The sequence below is a fragment of the Labrus bergylta genome, chromosome 23, assembly GCF_963930695.1.
Source record: "Labrus bergylta chromosome 23, fLabBer1.1, whole genome shotgun sequence".
NCBI classification, from domain to species: Eukaryota; Metazoa; Chordata; class Actinopteri; order Labriformes; family Labridae; genus Labrus; species Labrus bergylta.
This window is the reverse complement of record NC_089217.1, coordinates 15,406,600-15,426,600: the sequence shown is the minus strand read 5'-3', so window position 1 is coordinate 15,426,600 and position 20,001 is coordinate 15,406,600. Positions and strand designations below refer to the sequence as shown.

Genomic DNA, 20,001 nt, shown 5'->3' with positions numbered 1-20,001 from the left:
TTTCCAGTCTTTTTGCAGCATGTTCCATGTAGAAGGAGCAGAGTTGATGAAAGCCCTTTTTCTGTGTGGGCAAATGGGCAAATCTGTGTGATTAGGTTACAGATGTAGGAGGGCAGTAGCCCAAGCATGGCCTTGTAAATAAAAGTGCACCAGTGTCCCAGCCTCCTGGTGGACAAAGAATACAGTTCACAATGATGGGTCATGGCTCCACAGTTAGAAATAAACCTCAGAGAAGCATGATAAACAGCGTCAATCTTACTTAGACATTTAGCTGAGGCATTCATATACATCAGGTCTCCATAATCTAAAATGGATAAAAAAGTTGCACTGACAAGCCGCTTTTTCACCTCAAAAGAGAAACAAAATGTGTTTCGGAAGAAGAAACCCAATTTAAGTTTCAGTTTTTTCACAAGATTGTCAATATGGGGAAGGTGAGGGAGTCATCAAGCAAGACACCAAGGTATTTGTACATATGAACCACCTCTATGACATTTCCCACAAGAGTGGACACTGTGGGGACAGTTTGAGGTACTTTCTTAGTGTTTGAGAACAACATTAGTTTAGTCTTGTCAGTGTTGAGGACTAGTTTTAGCTGCAGGAGTGTGCGCCATTCTAATGTACTTCAGCACGGTAAAGATTGCCTACCTACAGTGAGTGCGCCCTTCTGTATTTTTATGAAGGCAGCTCGTTGGGCACCTACAGGCACTTTGACAACACTGCGGGGTCCTTCGTTTAGCGCCAGTTTGGATTTTTCTCCCTCGCTCTGGGAGCTTCCTGGAAAGACAAGTAAGACTTAATGTTTAAGTTTTACTCAACAAAGCCTTTGAATTATACATAGATACAGGTATATATTATTTAAGTAAAAGAAACAATATAATGCCGCATCGGAGGAAGCTGTAAAATCCACCAAAGTTACTTTAAAGCTGGTAAAGGACACAAAGCTGTTACACTAGGTGAGTCTCCTTCACTTTAATTAAATTAATAGTAATCAGAGTAATCCATAAAACTGTCCCCGTATTGTTCAGTTTTAATATTCAATTAATAAATAAGCATTATTCATATTTCCAGCTGTTGACGTTAAAGTTTTAAGTTTCTGTTCTTGTTAAATGTTAAATGGAGTCATTTTAAATGGACTACTTCCTGAACACGTAACTTTACTCTACAGCCACTTTACTCCTCTTTTAAACATTAAAATAGAAATGTTCTGTTCAGTATAGACGCCGATGTGTTTTGCCTCATGTGACATATGAATTACACTTTGAGTCACTTTTATACGACAGTCAATACACACATTGTGGATCAGAATCAGAACTGAACCCAGTGCAATCCTGCATACATAAACACTTCTATGTATGCTGACCCTGTGCAATATGCATTCACACATCTGTATATGCAATAGAGCCATGTGCAACCACAGCAGCACTTTAAAGTTACAGGCTCCAGGGCAAATGTGCATTTTACACCAGAACCTCTTACTTATGTGCAAAACTCCAGCACTGTGACACTTTACCTCCTTTAGCAGCACCATAAGCACTTTAAGCACTAATGTACAGTATATGTTGTTGTCTTGTCATTACTTGTTGTTTTGATTTTTACTTGTCATCGTCTTTTTATGTAACTTTGTTTACCTGCTTACCACCAACCTGCCAAGGGACTACAGATGGAAATTAGCATCTGGCTGTAATCTGTCATATTCACATGTTTATGTTCATTAATGTGCACTCTCCCTATTTTAAATTAATAAATAAACTACTTTATTAATCCCCATTCAGTATTGCAGTTTCTCTTACACACAATATAGCAGTACAAATATAGTTATAGAAATATGAATAAAATAAGGAATGTAAGTACTAAATAAAGAAATAAGAACAAGAAAGAGGGTTAAAGAAATACAGCTTTGTACCAAGCGCATGCTCTTAAAATCGTATAGTTTGTTCTATAATTTCAGCAAACATCTGTTTGGATGTGTGCTACTATCGCTCAGGGAAAACATCTGTCAAGTAATTCTTTCTTTCTTTCCACAGAATAATATAATCATTTCACTCCTTGTGGGTCACCAGGGGATCTGAAATCAGCTGCAAAGTTAACATCTCAAAAATGGACAGTAAGTTTTGTGTTTTTACGAATAAATTCAGGATGTACTTTTAAAAATTAGGTTTGCAATATGTACATCGTACATCTCCTCTCTCCAGGTGAGGATGATCTGGACGTTTTGACAGCGCTGCTGGCTGAGAGCGAAGGTGTTAAAGACGACCAGGAGCAGGAAGACGACTTGGACGGCCTGTTTGATGATGACAACAACGAAGGGGAAGAGTACAAAGAGGGCGCAGAGGAAGGGAGCGACTTGGGGGAAGGTGACTCGGTGTCTGAGCTCTTTGGCGACGTCGACGACATTGAAAATGAAGACGCGAAAGAGAAGGAGGGTGAAGGGGGAAAGTGTGAGAGCCTGGACAGGTCTAAGGAGGACCTACAAGGTTTGTGATGATGCAGTCTGCTCTAACCTTTTGTTATGTCAGCCTGACGTGTTGGGTATGTGTTTACCTCTGCAGTTTATTTCTTCCTTTCTTAGGCGAGCTGAAGCGCATGCAGGAGCAGATGCAGCGGTTGCAGCAGCAGCTTGAAGCGAGCCAGAAGAGTTCATCCGTCAGTCCAGTCGCTAAAAAGGGGAGTTCTGCGAGTCCTAAACCAGTGACCCCCAATTTAAAAACCTCCAAACTGGCTCAGACCAAACCAGCGACGTCCACACAGAAGACAAAAACACAAGCAGGTACGTTTGGTTTCTTCGTAGCATGGAAACATTTGGAATGAAAATATAAATACTTAATCATTATTAATTAGCATAAAAAAAGAAGAAATCAGAGTGTGGATTTATACTTTTGGTTCCAGACGGTTGCCCCTTTTTAGATTTCTAAAACCACAAGATTTATAATTCCTAGAAATAAAAAGATCAACCAAGCAAAGTGTTTTTTTGTTTTTTTTTTAAAGTTAGCTTAGAGCAAGCGGCCAGAACAGCCAATAAGAAACCTGTAATAGAAATGTCTTAGATACATCCTTTAGTGCTTTATGAGGTATCTGTGATCGACAACTGTTTTGTAGTATAAAAAATATGGACAGGGTCGTTTTAGCTTTGAGTGCCTGTCAAAGATAGAAAATGCCAGCAATGAGTGTTTTCCCGTACTCTCGTCTGTGTATCTGTGTAAAACAAAAGAAAGTTGTAAGTTGATTGATCTTTGGTTTCCCTCGTCTTCGTTGTGACAGCAGCAGCATCTTCATCCCCTCCAGAAAGAGGAGCAGGACTGCAGCTCCACGAGTCCTCTGACTTTCTAGACCAGCTTAGTAATGCTGACTCCTTCAAACGCAAACCCAGGGTGGCTCACGCTGCCAAGCTCAGCACGTCACCAGGTAGGACTTACACTCACGCAGTCTTAACAGCATTAAGAGAACTGTCTACAAAGGTATGAGCGTGTTATCTTCTCTGGTCTCTCACCAGAAGAGAGAGGGCCTCTGGTGGAGATCAAGATCGGCAGCTCCTTCCAGCCAGTAGAGAGCACCAGCAAGGTCACAAACCCTCTGCGGTCACCTCCCGCCTCCCAGAGCAGAGCTTCTCCAGCTGCTTCAGCAGGACAGCATTCCTCTCTCCCTCCTCTTCCTAAAGATGTAGCTGTGGAGAAATACTCAGGACTGCGGCTCAGGTGAAAACACTGAAATTAAAGAAACACTGACGGATCAGTTGATGAAAATCAGCTGGTTTTGAATGTTAGGCTTTTCTGTCTGACTTTGGGCTCGTTTGGTGTTTCAGAAAACCTCGGGTTTCCTCCAGTGAGATGGACCGCAAGATGGCTGACCGCCGTCTTATACGCCTGTCACAGGTGCCGGAGCGTCTGACTCGAGAGAAGCTGGAGGACAGTGACTGGGTGACGTTTGCAGTGCTGGTCAACAAGGTCACGCCGCAAAGCAGCAGCAGTGTAAGTGTATGCTCAAACCTCCAAATGAAAGACTTTGAAAACTTGATTTAACCCAGGGGGCAATTCAGTCTCACAGTTCACCCAGACCATAATTACATTTACAAACAAACACTGAGTATGTCAGAGAAAACAAACCTGTCAAATAGATAAATAACCTAATCTAGCAGGACACCAGAAAGCGATTGGCCTCGGTTTTAGTAAATTCTTGGTTAAAAAAGGGGCAGCATGCTCCAATAAAGAATCCTTCCAATCTTATACTGGATCTAACACAAACACATACAGACAACTCCAAACCTTTTCTTGTGAATATACAGTTTTTCTTAAATGCATCCATAAACAGAATGTTGTATTTGCAACTGGTGGGGTTTTTATGGGATAGAAGAGGCCTTGGAGAGGCCGGCGCCGTCAAAAAGCCCTTCTGTGGGACCTAGCAGTAAGACCATCAGTGCCCCATGCCCCTGCATTAAGGATCGTGCCCCATGTACGGAGACTTTAGTCCTCCAAATGCACTTCCCGGGTTCAAGTCCAACCTGTGGTTCTTTTCCCTCGTGTCATAAAAACCTGTCTCACCACAATTTCCTATTCTATCCAATGTCCTATCAAACAAAGGCAGAAAAGCCCAGAGGTTACTCTTTAAAAAAGCCTTTTTTAAAGGTTTAAGTCCCTGTGACACCTGTTCTTTGTTTCTTCATTAACATAGTTGTCATGGCTACTCAGTCAGTGCAGTTTGTAAAATCTTGATTGGTTTGATGAGAGTGATGAGGTTATAATATCTGAGTCATATTTTACAAACCTTCTGTTGCATTGGAAACACGGTGTGCTCTCTCTGTTTTTTAACTGAGCGCTTCCTCCCTGCAGGGCAAAACCTTCAGCATCTGGAAACTGAACGACCTCCACAACCTGGAGGTGTTTGTGTCTCTGCTCCTGTTCGGTGAAGTCCACAAAGAGCACTGGAAGACGGAGCCGGGCACCGTCATCGGCATCCTCAACCCCAACCCCATGAAGCAGAAAGAAGGATACGATGGGGTGAGCCAAAAATCTCTTTATGTAATCTAAACAGAGCTGGTTATTTCCCCTCTCTTCAATGCAAAATGTCAAATAAACCAGTTTAGGGTCAGAGAGATTAACGTGGGGTCAAATGAGGTTGGGAGAAAGTTGAGTGTCAGTCGTGGTGAAGTGCTAACCCTGTGTGTTTTTTTATGTTGTAATTTGACTGGCTGGTTTGGATGTGAAGGTTTTCAACAATTAAAGTAGAAACAGTCTGGTGGTGTCTGGTGGCTTAAAAATAGTTTGCCATGCCATGCTGACACCAGCGACCCAACTGAGACGTTAAAAGAGGAATGTGGTGAGGAAAGCCAAAGCTATGCCTAGCTGCAAACACAGTCTCACACACACACACACACACACACACACACACACACACACACACAGTTACCACCCGCAGAGGGCACTTTTAGCCCCGAGCCTCTAATCTCAGAGGAGTAAAACAACAGTTTGGACACAACTCACAGACCCTCTGTAGAACCTCTTCCACTGTTTAGCTGAACCATACTGAGCTGCTGCTAACCTGTTAGCACTGTTGTCACTTTTTAAAATTCTTGAACATTTTCAGACGTCGGCTGTGAAGTGGGCGGGGCTAGTTCTGAAATTTATAACGATAAGATAAGAAGACATTTCTAACCAATAATAAAAACATACACGTACAGTATGTCCCGCCCAATCAAGAGCAACGATTTACTCTGCTCCTGCTCAGCCTTTCATGCTTTTTGTGACTGGCTGCACGCTCGCCGGTGAGGATGACTGCTTGTATTGCGGTGGATTTGGAGCCTTGCCGGGCGGAGTCGTGCAAAAAAGGACTCTCGACCTTTCTCCCCAAAGACCGGGGGGAACTCAGTTTGGTCTGGATGGCTCTGGACTTTGCCACACGGCTTCCTCTTGGAGCGATGTCCCGCCTCTTTGCACTTCAGCCTCCCCACTGAAAGCCTTTAGTTTGGCTAGAGTTGTGCCGCTGACCTCTGCTGGTCACTTGTGTTGAATTTAGGTTTTTTTTTCCATCGTGTGGGTAATCTTGACATAACGAGGGGGGGAAAAGATGTTGCTGCTAGCTCCTTCAGCGAGGCTACATATCCCAGGATGCTTTGAGCAGCGAATGGAATAGTCCGAATACACAATGAATGGGAGTGATTTTGATTGACACGTTTTGTTTGTTTTGTAGCTGCCCCGCTGCACACGGTCCTGGGAAATGATCAAACCAGCAAAATAAGCTGTTTTTCAATGAATGAAAAGATGTTTGTGGAGGCTTTAAAGTTTGTGTTGACTGCGTGCAGGTGAGCCTGACTGTGGATCACGCGCAGAAGGTTCTGCTGTTGGGTGAAGCTCAGGACTACGGGACCTGCAAGGCCGCCAAGAAGAACGGAGACCCCTGCTCTCAGATCGTCAACTTGGTGGGTTCATCTTCTCCCGCTGTGTGACCCTTTTGTGTTTCTCCCAGCACTCCGTCACATCTCAACGTTGTTTCTCTGCGCTTCATGTTTTAACAGTACGAGTGCCAGTACTGCCAGTACCACGTCAAGGCCCAGTATAAGAAGATGAGCTCGAAGCGGGCCGATCTGCAGTCGTCTTTTTCTGGGAAAGCTCCCAACAAAGTGAAGGGGAAGGGGAAGGCTGGCGGCGGCGGCGGCCTGAGAGAGCGGCTGTGTCAGGACGGATTCTACTACGGCGGTGTGTCCTCAGCCGCTTGCGCTGCATCAATGTGAGTGATCTGAAAATGTATTAATAATAAAAGCCCCTCGTTCTAAGTCTTAGTGAATATATCCAGAAACTCCCGTAGCAGACAAAAGCTCACACAAAGGTCACAACCTTTCTCCTCTCCATTTTGGATATGTTTGGAAATTCTATTTGCACTTTTCACAATGCGTTCTGAAATCAATTTGCACGCACTAATTGCAGGGTACAGAGCCAGAAGCTGTGAGTGTGTGTGTAGGCAGAATCCAAGCGGTGTCATTAACAGGTCTGTGTGTTTCAGAACGGCGTCCAAACCGAACAAACCGGGCCAGAAGACGTTGGACAAGATGTTCGTTAAGGGTTCGGCTCAGCACATCAAGAAGCTGGGTAAGGACTGATAGTTTATGTTTCACACGCACCTGAACAAAACCTGACATCACTAGAGTCCATGAAGGTTTCCAACAGTCCCTTTAATCGTGTTACACCTGCTATATGTCAGGTTTGTTGTACAAAATGTACTACAGGAAAGAAATGGAACAAAATGTTTCTTTTACTTGATCCTTAGGTCTATAAAAGGGAAATGAGGGTGTCTGTGGGCTAGTGGTTGGTCCTCTGGGCGGGCAGCCTGGGTTTGAATCAAGAGGGCATGTCGTTCCCCACTCTCTCTCTCCCCTCTGTTCACTCTCTTATCTCTACAATAAAGACATTAAAAGTCCCACAATAAGGGAAATAAAAGTGCATGAATTGCCCTAATGTTTAAAAAAAAAAAAAAAAAAAAGATTCCTCTTTTTAAGTATTTTTTGTTTCTGTGTTTATTTTTTTCCAGCTGTGCAGTCCGGTGAAGTCTCCGGTTGTTCGAAAGAGTTTAAGAGCCTGCTGTCGATGCCGACACCCGGAGCTCTGCAGCTGAAGAGGCACCTGACGCAGGGCGGCCAATCAGGTGCAAGAATTTGAAACATCTGACGTACTTAAGCTGAAAATGAAATATTTAATTTGTTAATGTGCCCTCCCGTCTCATGGCTCATCCCTGATTGGATTAAGTATACATTTCACAGTAATCAATATTTAAAGTCCAAGTGCTGATGAACCGCCGTCCATTCACTAAAACAATCAGTTCAGAAAAATGTGAGTCAGTCACTAGAGCCATTTTCTAGGCTCTAAATACTAGGGGTCAGACAGGAGAAACTGGGTTTGCACCTTATACAGAAATGATTAAGAAGTGAAGAAATAAAAGAATAACATGTTGTTGTTCCTCAGGCCCTAAAGATGTGAGTGGAGCCTCGGTTCAGTCCATCACCGCCTCAGACCTGCTGAAGCAGCAGAAACAGATGCAGCGAGAGCTTCAGGAGACCCGCAGGCGCCGGGCAGAGGAGATCCAAAATCGAGTGCTGCAGAGCTCAGCAGGATCAAGACCCAGACCAGCATCATCATCATCATCATCATCCTCATATGGTAGAGGGGGTCTGCTGTCCCCCAAAGCAGCCTCTGAGGCCACCCGAAGCCCTGTGACTCCACACACACCCACACTAGGCCGGGGCTTTTCGGAGGGTGACGACATCCTCTTCTTTGAGAACAGTCCGCCGCCAGCGCCCGCCTCCAGCGCTCTCAGCCTATCAGCCGCCAAGCTGGTTGCTCTCAAAAGGCTGAGGAACAAAGGGAAGGGTCTGGAGAAAGAAGACCCGAATGCTGTGAAGAGGAAGAGGAGTAACGACAGCACGATCAACGCCCGGGTGGAGAAGAATCTCACCTCACCGAAGGGTGTGTTCACAAGACGGGGAGAAGAAAGATGATGAGCATTTAACATCTCAGGACATGTACTTAATGTGATGTCCTGTCCTTCTACTCACTGTGCAGGTGAATCCGGTCAAGAGGAGGAAGAACCAGCTCAGAAGAAAAAGCGAGAACAACTCGACTATGTTCAATCGGATGAGTTTCAGAAGATCCTCAATGCCAAATCTCGTCACGGGGCCGTTCTGCAGGCGGTATGACGCGTGGCCGTTTATATTACAAGACCTTTTCTCTGGCTATATTTTGTTCCTTAGTTTTCATTTATATTTTTAAGCAGGATCTAATTGTCTTGATTGTTTTTTTCTTGCTATATTTTGTTCATTATTTTTGATACATATTTTAAGAAAGATCTAATTTCCTCCCTGGTTTTTTTTTTCTGCTTTATCTAAATCATTGTGAAGTGTGTGTGTGATTAAAGGACGATGCATTCAATTCCCCTCCTCTCAGGCGGAGTATCAGCTGCAGGAGCGCTACTTTGATCCTCTGGTGAAGAAGGAGCAGATGGAGGAGAAGATGAAGGGCGTCAGGGAGATGAAGTGTCGAGCTGTCACCTGTAAAAAGGTATGAATATGAGAGTGTGAAATGTGAGCACACTCGACTGTCTCTCAGTTAGAAGCAGGAAGAGTAACCTGTTTTTGTTTTTTTTCTCCCTTGCTTCCTTTCTTGCAGTGTAGTTACACCTACTTCAAGCCGGCAGATCGTTGTGTGGAGCAGAAGCATGACCTGCACTGGCACGACGCTATGAAGCGTTTCTTTAAATGTCCCTGTGGTCAGAGAGCCATCGCCTTGGACAGGCTGCCCAACAAACACTGCAGGTCAGTCTCTTCTCACCTCCTCACACATGTTTCATCCCCCCCCCCCCCATGAACCTTTAAAAATATTTTTTATCCTTTTAGTAACTGCGGCCTGTTTAAATGGGAGCGTGACGGGATGCTTAAGGTAACATCTCTCTCTGAATTAAAATGTTACTGCTGTGAAAAAAGGAACACAACTGATTTTTCTTTTTACGCTTTGCAGGAGAAGACCGGACCAAAGATCGGAGGAGAGCTCCTTCTGCCTCGAGGAGAAGAGCACGGGAGGTTCCTCAACAGCATGCAGTGACGACACCGACGCATTGTGGAGGGGGAAGCTGGGTAGTTTTATTAATTTAAGAGTCATTGTAGCTTTTTTTTTTTACGTCTGTGTGAATTATGTTTTTAAAGTGAGATGTTTTGATGTTGATTATGTAGATTTAAATATCTGGATATATTTGAAACAAGCTGATTAAAGAAATCATTTACAACTATTCCATTTCTTTTCTTGTTTTATTGAGTTTTCTTGGATGCATGTTCACATAGCAAATAAAAGTTGAACATGAATTCAAAGGTTGTCAGTCAAAGCATGTAAGGGTAGAATTAATCTGCTGAATACTCATCAGTTTAAATGTAGCCCATTTAAATGCTTCAGACAATTAGTGAAATCATCCCAAGTCCTGTGAAAGTCAATAGAGCACGAGTGATGATTTTTTTTTTAGAGAAAGTATACTACCTACTGGCATGCACTTCTTTCTTCCATCAGCATTATTGGCCTGGCTTAACTTCCATCAAATAATCCTATCCACTCTTCATGTGTATCCAGCAGAGACTTATTGTGTTCATAAGGACTGAACCAGTCTCCTGCATCAGGACACAAGAGTCCTTACAAAAACCCTCCATGTGTTTCCATAATAAGTGTTGGAGCCAGGTGGCTCTCACTCAAGCCTGCGAGCCGATCCACACTCTCTTGAAAAGAAAAAGAAAAAGTCTGAAGAGGAATCACAGCAGAGCCTTGAACTATAGCTCTTGTTTTGGAAACTATGTGATTCATGCCACATCATTTAAGTTAAATTGTGCTCATTACCCTGTTCATTACCTCTCCCTCTCCACCTCCTCTGTCTCTTCTCTGCCCACTTCTGGTCTAATATTTCCACTCTGGTATGTGGAATTCATTTCAGCCTGATGACTTCTGCAGCTCACCTCATCTTCTCTCCCTTTTTTTATTTTATTCCACGCCGCCTCCCTTTTCTTTTAAATACTTCAAATACCAGACGGAGCCCGGATGGGTAGAAACACATCAGTGGACTGCGATTAAGGAAACTCATCTTTATTTTTACTAAACATGTCCAGTTGTTAGTCTCAGGCTGACCTAAAGAGCATTGTATAGCTTGTATGTACATATATTTCAAAAAAAGTGAATGAAAACAAACATGCAAAACATACAGGATAGTCTCCATGTAATGTAATAACGTGTGGTTTAGAATACAAAAACTGCACCTTCAATACACTTTACAGTTTCATAAGGAGACACATTGCACAATTTAGCTTTTATAAAACATGTAAAAAAAGAAAGAAAACATTTATCTTGTAGATAAGAGTAAAAATAAACAACAACGTGGAGACATGGGCCAATCAAAATGCTCCAATCAGATTCACTGTAGTCGGCTCAGTGGTACCAGTAGTAGCGAGGATGGAGGCCGTCGTAGTGATACTCTCTGTACTGCTCGTTCTTCTCACTCGTTCTCTCGTTTTGCTCTACAGATAAAAAAAATTAAAAAAAACACATAAGTGTCTTTAATCAATATTTAATATTTATAGTCACATAGTCCTTAAATGTCAATCGCAGTCTATGGAAGCGATTAGCTCCGACTTCTCAGCTCCCCTCAGTAGATGTTTTTGTGTCTTTTAGCTAATTGTTTTGATTCCAACAGACCAGTTTACTGAGGATCGATCGGGTGCCCTGTGCACAGCCGTGTGCAGACAGCTTTCAATATCAGCGCACACCACGATCGTCCTGATCGATGCTTATAAAACACTGAAGCGATCCGATGATGCAAGTTTACTGCTTTGGTTCATTTTAAAGCTATCAACCTTGTTTGTGTAAGTAAAGTTCAGGTAAATGCAATGCTTGCAAAAACATTTTGCCCACTCATTTGTAAATGTGGACCACTCATTTTTTAATATAAGATTTACACATGCATTCAATTGTTATTTTCTATTCAAAAACAATGTAAAAAGCCTTTTACTTAAATATATATATAAAAAAAAAAAACGTGTTTGTTTCTGTAAGTTGACCATAACAACCTCATGGACCTGCAGACTGGAAACTAAAACTTGTTTGATGACTTACTTAAATGTGGCATTTACATCAATCATTTCATATTTATTTGCACTGGAAGGTATTGCTTCAGTTTACAGTTGGAATTCATACTTACAAGTGCTGAACCAAACAGCAGACAGACAAAATGAGCAACCAGCAGATGTTAATGGTGAACTTTTCAAATAAGTCGACAAGATTGATGCCACATATACTTTAAGTTATGTGATAAAAATAGCTCATTCAGGCTGACAATAATGACTCCATATTGGATTCATGTTTGTCTACTTTCAAGGCAAATGATGGAGACTTTACTTTTTACTTTCAGCACCAACCCACTGACCTAAACCACCAAAACATGGCTTATCTTCTTTATATAAAACCCAGTCACATCTTTATAGTTAGCAGTTCTCAATTTAGAAACCAACACAGCCACTATATCACACGGGACAGACGACCACAGGGGAGATTGTCAGTTTGGGGTGGACCACAAATGGACACTTTGATTTGGTGTGGAGTCTCAGGCACTGTGCTGTGGTCCAAAGGCTCGTGGGTGCCATGAAGTCCATTCAAGATCCAAACTAGAGCTCTGTCTCTCCGCAGTGTGTTCTTTCTAGTGCTCCGTCTCGTGAGCACTAACATTCAAGTATATGGAAGGGTTTTTCTTAAGGAGCAATTAAGGTTAGCCTTCACGACGTGATGCAAAGTTACTGAATGAGCTTGCTGCAAAGTGCCTGTGCTTTATCTAAGTGTTTTATTCAGTCTCTTTTAGAACAAATTGGTTTCAAATGTTAGATGTTTGCATTTTTATTCGTCTGTGAATGGCATGAAAAGGGGCGCGATATTCATTGCTAATCTCAATTTCACTTCCCAGTGCGTCTTACCATCACGCTCCTCCTCGACATAGTTCTCAAACTCATCCCTTTGCTCCTCATTGTACTCTCTCCTTTGTTCGTCTTTGGTGAGCCTTACCCTCTGCTCGGCTGAGTGGAGAAAAAAGGGAGAGGAGAACTCAGACAGAAGGAAAAATGTAATCCATATAACCACACTATGTCTTACTAATGATGATGATGTAGGTGCAGCCGATGCTGCTCCAAAAACAAAGGGGGGGTTTTGTGTGTGTTGGGATAGACTGTGATGGATTGATGTCACATTTTGTACATTTTTTTGTTGGCCATGTTGGGGATCATAAATTCAACCCACGTATTCCAAATTTGGTAGGTTTTGTCTTTTTGGATCCCCATAGAGTAAGCCAACTTTTCCATTTTGAATCTTTCCCAAATGATTCCAAACCAGTCATCAAATGTTGATGCTTCTGGATTTAGCAACTTTATATAGGGATTATAGTGTGTGAGGATTACATCACAACATGTCATGTTTACTCACAGGCATGCATGCACTCAGTGATTTGAGCCTGAGTTGTTTTCTACTTTCAATGTATGTTTGACTGTACAAGTAGTCGGCTGTTACTGTTACTAAGGTATTTTTTGCTGTTTCTCCCTTTCCTTTTTTAAAATGCAGACACAAATTCATCTCAAGTATAAACTCATCCTGGCCCTCCTTCAATAGAAAAGTTTTTTGGGTATTGAATAAGAAGAAATACTTTGTTAATCCTGTGAGGGGATATTCAATTTCACACTGTGCGTGCGTGCGTGCGTGCGTGCGTGCGTGCGTGCGTGTGTGCGTGCGTGCGTGCAGTGCGTGCGTGCAGTGCGTGCGTGCGTGCGTGCAGTGCAGTGCAGTGCGTGCGTGCGTGGGGTGTTTTATTTTAGCATCATCAGCTTATCTTGAAATGAGCTACAGGTATGCATCAGTTTTATTATAAAACTCACTAAAAAAATACTTTTCTTGCAAAGTTTATGAAATATTGTAAAATGTACGCCCTTTTTGTCTCTGCTGACCATTTCTCTTTAATCAATCATGAGGTAAAGGAAACCAAAATATGTTTCTGAAGGACAACCGTTGCTTTATAGAAAAACGATCTGAAGTCATACATGGTTATGCAATCATTCAACATCTGCTGAAAATATTTCACAAATCAGATTTGAGGACTTTTGAGCAGTGTGTGATTTTTTTCCTTCTGTTTATGTTACGCTGTTTCAATCAAACTGGCTGACGTAGGGTAGCAAGCTTTTCCGAAGATGACCCAATTATGGTATGGTTATCATAAATAAAATTCAGCCACGGAATAATCGTTCGTTTGCATGGAGACCCAGAATCATGCATCTTTTGTGCATCGCCTTTCTGGCAAAATTACGTCCTCACAAATGCACATGGCTTCCTCCTCAGGTTCTCAGGGTGCAACCTTACCCCATAATCAGCCTGATTCTAAGAGGGTTTTTTTCCCAAAGAATATGGACAGGTTTGTCCAGCACCGGGCCTTGTTTGGTGCTCTGATGGGCAGGAAAGTTAAATATGCCACAGTGTACTCTACTGAAAGATACAGATCCCTGTTGTCACTAACTTTTAAGAAGTTCCTGCAAATTTGATTTTATATACTTAAGTAAATGTAAGTTTTAAAGGAAACACATGTTATTTCATGAGTATGAAAACAAGTCTTGAACACACTTCACAGGTGTTTTTGTTCCTTTTGATTTACCCATGTGGATTGGATTGTACCGATGCTGGCTTTAGAAGAATGAGCTTTTTGTACCGAGAAACTGAGCTTGGGAGAGCCTGCTCCATACTACCCTGTGACTCCTTGTGTAGCCTCCAGCTTCTGTGTGTGTGTGTGTGTGTGCGTGTGTGTGTGTGCGTGTGTGCGTGCGTGCGTGTGTGTGTGTGTGAAGTTTAAGAGCTGCTACTGTATAGAGAGCAGCACCTGCTTGAGTTTCCATGACTTTATCTCTCTAATTTCTCTCTTGAACTTTCACAGCTTGCAGTCAAAACCTCAAACCCAAAGCATCTTCAGAGTCCAACTACAAACCAATAAAACCAACACTCCCACATGCACTCACATGTAGCTGTTGTACGGAAGGCCAAACATGCCAAAATTTAGACTGTCAGCAATTTGGCCACATGTGGCTACATCAACCACTCAAGCAACACTGAAGCATTTAAATCCCTTATTCCAACCAAATGCTAACCACTTCACTGAGAATCTACTTAATGGATTGTTCTCTACGCAGACGACTCAAAACTATTTTTTACTAGCGGATAACTGCAGCCAGCTGCTTGTTTTCTTAACAGACACGTTAAACATGATATTGAAGAACTTACCTTGGTACTCGGCATAGTATTGGGGTGATCGGCGGCTGCGTCGCTTGAAGAAGTCGGAGGCTTCTGACTCTGGCATGAACAATTGTGGTGCGGCCCCTTAAAGTCAAAGTGTTCAATATTTGAATGTTAAGGATGGAAGCCAGGTGGAGCAAAGTTTTGTAAACATTTATTCAAAGTGTTTAAACAGGTATCACCTTTCTGATTGTCTGCTTTTGAGTCGTCTCTGACGGCAGCATTTTCCACCACACTGGAAACTACAATTCAAGGAAAAGTAGAAATTCTAAAGTCCTTTCTGTAACATGTGCATGAGACGATTTTGTAACTATTTGTTAAGAAATGACTTGTAAAGAGTTGTTAAGTTGTATTTCTAACAGTTTGCCCACTCAGATTTGTTAATGTGGACCAGTCATTTTTTAATACAGGATTTAAAAAAATAATAATAATGTAAATAGCCTTTTACTTAAGAATATTTAGCATAAATAACAGGGGGAAAAATATACTTTATTACTGTAAGTGGACCACACCACCTCATGTCCCTGCAGACTGGAATTAATACATTCATCATTTGCATGTTGTTGTTTTTTTAAGGTTCATTTTGGGGCTTTTTGGGCCTTTATTTTTAGATGAGACAGTGGATAAAGTCAGAAATCAGGAAAGGAGCCACAGGTCGGATTCTAACCTGGTCCGCCCCTTTGGAGGCCCCTGGCCTTCGTATATGGGGCGCGCACCACTACACCGGCATCCAATCATTTGATACATAAATCATACAAATCATAGAAAACTACAACAGATCAGCATTGGATATGTTTTACAAGTAAAGAAATACAGGAAGTGCCTCGGCTGCTAAAGTGACATTTGTCACAACTATGACAGCCTCAGTTGTTTGTGTCATTTTTATCAAACCATGGCCGTGCTCGTTGGTTGGCCTTGGAAACAGCTTGACACAATCTATGTGTGAGAGCTGACCTTTGAGATTCTGGCTGGAATACTCTTGGACATCTCTAAATGAAATTACAGGTTTGGTTAATTGCTTTAAATTGAAAAAAAAAGAGAAGTTTCCTTGGCCCATGTTTTAGAAAACACAATGTTCACCAGTACTGAACTCTTAAACAATAATTTAATCTTGGATTCAAGAGTTAAAGGAAACGAACAAAAAATCATATTTAACCCCTAAATAAGTTTATGAATGTGCTATTTTATAATGAAACTAATATTTTAAAACATATTTAAAATGTGTAAAGTAGGTCCTAACAGATTCAAATTCATTCAAACAGATCACATTCAACAGGTGAAAGGATTTCAGGACAAGTCAGTGCCACAAACTTTCCTCATCTCCCCTGAGGATGTATAATATCCCACTCCCGCCACCCACCCAGACAAGGTACTCACAGGTGAGGATGAGGAGGATGGAGATCAAAGAGAGCACAAGTACTCGAGTCCAGGACATCTTGTTAGAGAGAGAGAGAAGAAGGTACTATACTGGATTCAGCAGAACATCGAACTCAAACTGAAGTGAGCCGAGAGAAGGGAGAAATATGAAGGAGGAAGGTGGCAGAGGCAGGGACAGCGGAGGAAAGTAGGAGGAGGAAAAGAAAGAGAAAAAAGGCTCAGGGACGGGAGGGAAACAGCTGGAATGTTAATGTCCCAAGGGAGAAGATGAAGAAGAAAACGAGGAGGAAAGGAGGAGTGATGGGGAGAAGAGGAGGACAGCAGAGTGGAAATCAGGATTTGGTTTACGTGGAAATACAGTATGTCAACAAGCATCAGCAGCCTCAGTTTGGAAAAAGGTTATAACAATTCAAAATATGATACCCAGACATCCTGCAATTGGAGGACTAATTTGGTGATAAGATTTTTGAATTTATATACATTACTGCAAGCTTCAGGTATTTTTTTTTTCATCCGATTTCAAGGCCACATATGGGCTTCACGACAAGTTGTTCCCTCAAAGCACACACATTTCATTCTACAAGGTAATGTGCTTATATGTTAGCAAACATGAGATTTTCATTTGCATAATCATAAAGGCGCAATATGTAACTCTGACTCATAGCGTTAAAAATGGGTACTGCAGTTCACAATTCAGAACATTGAAGAGAGCTGTCTCCCACCGCTCTCTCTTCGTAGAGTCAATGTGCACGCAGGTTGCCATGTGGCAGACACGGCAGCTTCAGTGTTTAGCGAGCTCTGTGTTGGTCTTGAAACCTTTCTCTGTTCTAATGCCTCTCCATTTTTCAAACATCTCCAATATTTATTCTAGTTTAACCACGTTTCTGGTCGTGGAGCTTATTAGGTAAATGCCATTTGCCATGTTGGTTTGCCATTTGCTAGGCAAACTGAGGGGCATCCAAAACGGCCATGTGGGGATGCTGCCTACTTCTCTGGTCAAAACAAAAACAAAGCATTCTGGACCGGAATCTAAACTTACGAGGAGGACACACTGGATACTGAATGGTTTGTTTTTGTAATGACCAGAGAAGGTAGGCGGTTTTAAGGTACCCTACACTGTCCCTTTGCCCCTCGCCCCTCGGTTTGCCAGGCAAACAGCAAACCCACAGGTGCTGCAGCAATGAAATCAACTGGTTCAGATGAAACTGATTCCACCCAACTTAAAAAGCCTCTGCATTTTTCTTATAAGCTCCATGACCAGAAATGTGGTAAAACTTGGATAAATATTTGGGAAGCTTTTGAAAAATGGAGAGAGGTTAGAACACAGAAACTTTTCAAGACCGATGCAGAGCTGGATAAACACTGAAGCTTCAGTGTCCACCACATGGCAACCTTTGTGCTCATTGACTCTAGGAAGTTAGGGGTGGGGGGAGACTGCTCTCTCCAGTGGTTTTAATTTGGACTGCAGTACTCATTTTAAACGTGTGACAACCCTGTCACCAGACCACTGGGTGTCTTTGGCTTGCTGCTGTTGTCTATCTTTGTGATTCCTGCAGGGGGTGTGTCCTTCCTGGAGGCTCATCGGCAGGATCAGCTGCACCTGGACCTGGTGCGCCCTTGTCTAAAAAGATCTGCTGGTTTCCCTCCTTCACTCTCTGACTCTCTGGCCCTCAGCCTGACCGACGTTTGTTGTTGCTTTAGTTATTTATGTGAGTGCACTCTTCAACACCTTGTTATTGATAATTAATGTACACATTTTGTAATATATTGTTCATTCTATTTGACAACTTCTGACTCATCCCATCTTTTACCATGACCCAAGAGCCGGGTTATGAGTTACATATTGCTCTTTTAAGATTGATCTCTTTACTAAATATATTCAAATGGATTCAATGCTGTCAAGTATGGTTGGATGAACTGACAAAAACGAGGACACATCTCTCACTACAAGTCAATCATTAATAGAGATTAATCCCTGAGGTCAATAGACCTTAGTGTATGGGGGTGAAGTTCATACAGCTTTGATTTCCACATGAAGAGTTTGTCGGGATCTAATTTGTTTACAGCATTTGTTAAACAGAAGTTTGCTTGGCTAAGTTCACCAATATCAAACTGTAAATGAGGCATGATGTCAGCCTGCTTTCCAAAGTTTAAAGCTGAGATCAGCCCTTAATGCCCAAACAAGATGCAACATATCTATAAAATGATAGGAAGAGATGCTATGTTGCTATCATTGAAACACTATTAATAACAGAAGTTGACAAGCTGTGCTGAGAAATGACGCTGTATGCCTTGTGTTACCTTTCATGATTTACTCGTTTGTGCATCGTTGCCTTCCTTAATGAATGGTGTATATTTCCCTCGCAGGCAGAGTGTGTGCAGGTGTTAACATCTTGATGCTGTGCTGGACCCATTCATTATCATCCCAGGTATGAATGAGCTCACTATTTAGTATACAAAGCTTATTGCACTGACTTGAACCGAACCAGTTGCTCTGGATTTTTTTTTTCCTCTAACGGTGTCAGAAGCAGGAAAAAGCGTTTGCAGCTTCCTTTGTAGGAAACTGGGCAGGGTGAACGGCCGAGCCGCTCCGAAAATGAACAACAGATCTGCGGTCTGGGAAGCATTTGGCAGCATGATCCTGCAGTTAGGTGGCTGTGTGCGGAACTATTTGATGTGTGAAATTGTGCTTTTATGTTAATGTGCATGTGTGCATGAACAAAGGTGCTTTCATAAATCTATGTTTTTTTTTATGTTGGCTGTGCATGTTTGTGCACATGTGAGTGTATCTATGCAAATATTCCTCAGTTCAGTGTGTGTGTGTGTGTGTGTGTGTGTGTGTGTGTGTGTGTGTGTGTGTGTGTGTGTAAGCCTCTTCATCTTAGTCCTCCTGCATGTCAATGAATTTCCTGCTGTTCTGATTCTGAATGAAACTATGAGCTCAGAGCTTCCCTCTGGGTTTGAACAAAGACACTGTGTACAGGATCTGTTGTTTTGGTTTTTTTGTTTTTATTTGGGGGGGTGGACCCAGGAAATAGCAGGGCCCCCGTCTAAAAAACAACCAAACATCTGAGACCAACATGAGACTGTTCAAATGTCGGTCTGTGTTGAGCAGTTTCCTCAGTAAGAAGGCAAAGTCAGGTGACGAATAGCGAGTCATAAATATAGAGGAGTTAGCTTTTTATGTCTTTGAATTTGACCTGTGTGGATAATGAGGTGCAGTTCCAGGCAACACTCGGCTTCAACATATTGCACCTGGCTTTCGAGCAGCTTGTTTACTGGACAATAACCTGTTATTGTTGAGGTTGAAAACAAATCTGAGTCATTGCGTTTTAAGACAGTAAGAATGCGGATAAGTACACTCTTATCTGTTGTGACATTGTTTTGTTCAGCCAATTTTTCTGGACATAATGGATCTTCGTCCCATAATCCTTTGTGTTTAAGGCTTGTTCTCCCTGGTTACATAATTCACCATATTAAAGTAAAGGTTGTTGTCCTCTGTAGTCACGCTCAAGGTTGGCAGCTCAAAATGTTTTATCCACAGAGTAATGTGCTTTATTTCTCCTTTCATTGTCACTTTTGTAAAACGTATGAATTGAAAATAAATTATTTGCCCTCATTAAAGAAATTAAAATATCCTAAAAGATACTGGTAACCAAGCATGATTTTGAGCCATATTGTTAGGGTAAAACAACACAAGCTGGTGTTGTAGTACTCAAAATCAGTCTCAGTCTTAAGACAACTTTTTGAAAGTCTCAGAATCGAAAGCATTTTTCTCTGGGTCTCAGACTGACTCCAGATTTTA

The 20,001-nt window shown here is 42.1% G+C and overlaps 2 protein-coding genes across 4 annotated transcripts; one reads left to right on the top strand and one right to left on the bottom strand.

The window, feature by feature from the left end:
* Nucleotides 1-738: 738 nt before the first annotated feature.
* On the top strand, nucleotides 739-9,762 carry mcm10 (minichromosome maintenance 10 replication initiation factor). 3 transcript variants are annotated; one of them, XM_029277522.2, is made up of 18 exons: nucleotides 739-786; nucleotides 2,025-2,104; nucleotides 2,193-2,474; nucleotides 2,570-2,767; nucleotides 3,259-3,402; nucleotides 3,491-3,692; nucleotides 3,800-3,965; nucleotides 4,824-4,991; nucleotides 6,293-6,409; nucleotides 6,506-6,717; nucleotides 6,991-7,076; nucleotides 7,516-7,629; nucleotides 7,947-8,447; nucleotides 8,544-8,671; nucleotides 8,925-9,038; nucleotides 9,147-9,292; nucleotides 9,374-9,416; nucleotides 9,495-9,762. In XM_029277522.2, exons 2-18 carry the CDS (start codon nucleotides 2,098-2,100, stop codon nucleotides 9,576-9,578), a joined length of 2,712 nt encoding a protein of 903 aa, XP_029133355.2. In that variant the 5' UTR covers nucleotides 739-786; nucleotides 2,025-2,097; the 3' UTR covers nucleotides 9,579-9,762. The 3 variants fall into 3 exon arrangements, with proteins under 3 accessions (XP_029133355.2, XP_020490466.2, XP_020490465.2); XM_020634810.3 differs by having other exon boundaries at nucleotides 744-953; nucleotides 3,262-3,402; XM_020634809.3 differs by having other exon boundaries at nucleotides 744-953.
* Nucleotides 9,763-10,582: 820 nt separating this feature from the next.
* Nucleotides 10,583-16,937, bottom strand: ucmaa (upper zone of growth plate and cartilage matrix associated a). Its single transcript, XM_020634823.3, has 5 exons — nucleotides 16,197-16,937; nucleotides 15,002-15,061; nucleotides 14,808-14,903; nucleotides 12,473-12,571; nucleotides 10,583-11,026 (listed from the first exon to the last, which is right to left on the bottom strand). Exons 1-5 carry the CDS (start codon nucleotides 16,252-16,254, stop codon nucleotides 10,938-10,940), a joined length of 402 nt encoding a protein of 133 aa, XP_020490479.1. The 5' UTR covers nucleotides 16,255-16,937; the 3' UTR covers nucleotides 10,583-10,937.
* Nucleotides 16,938-20,001: the final 3,064 nt, after the last annotated feature.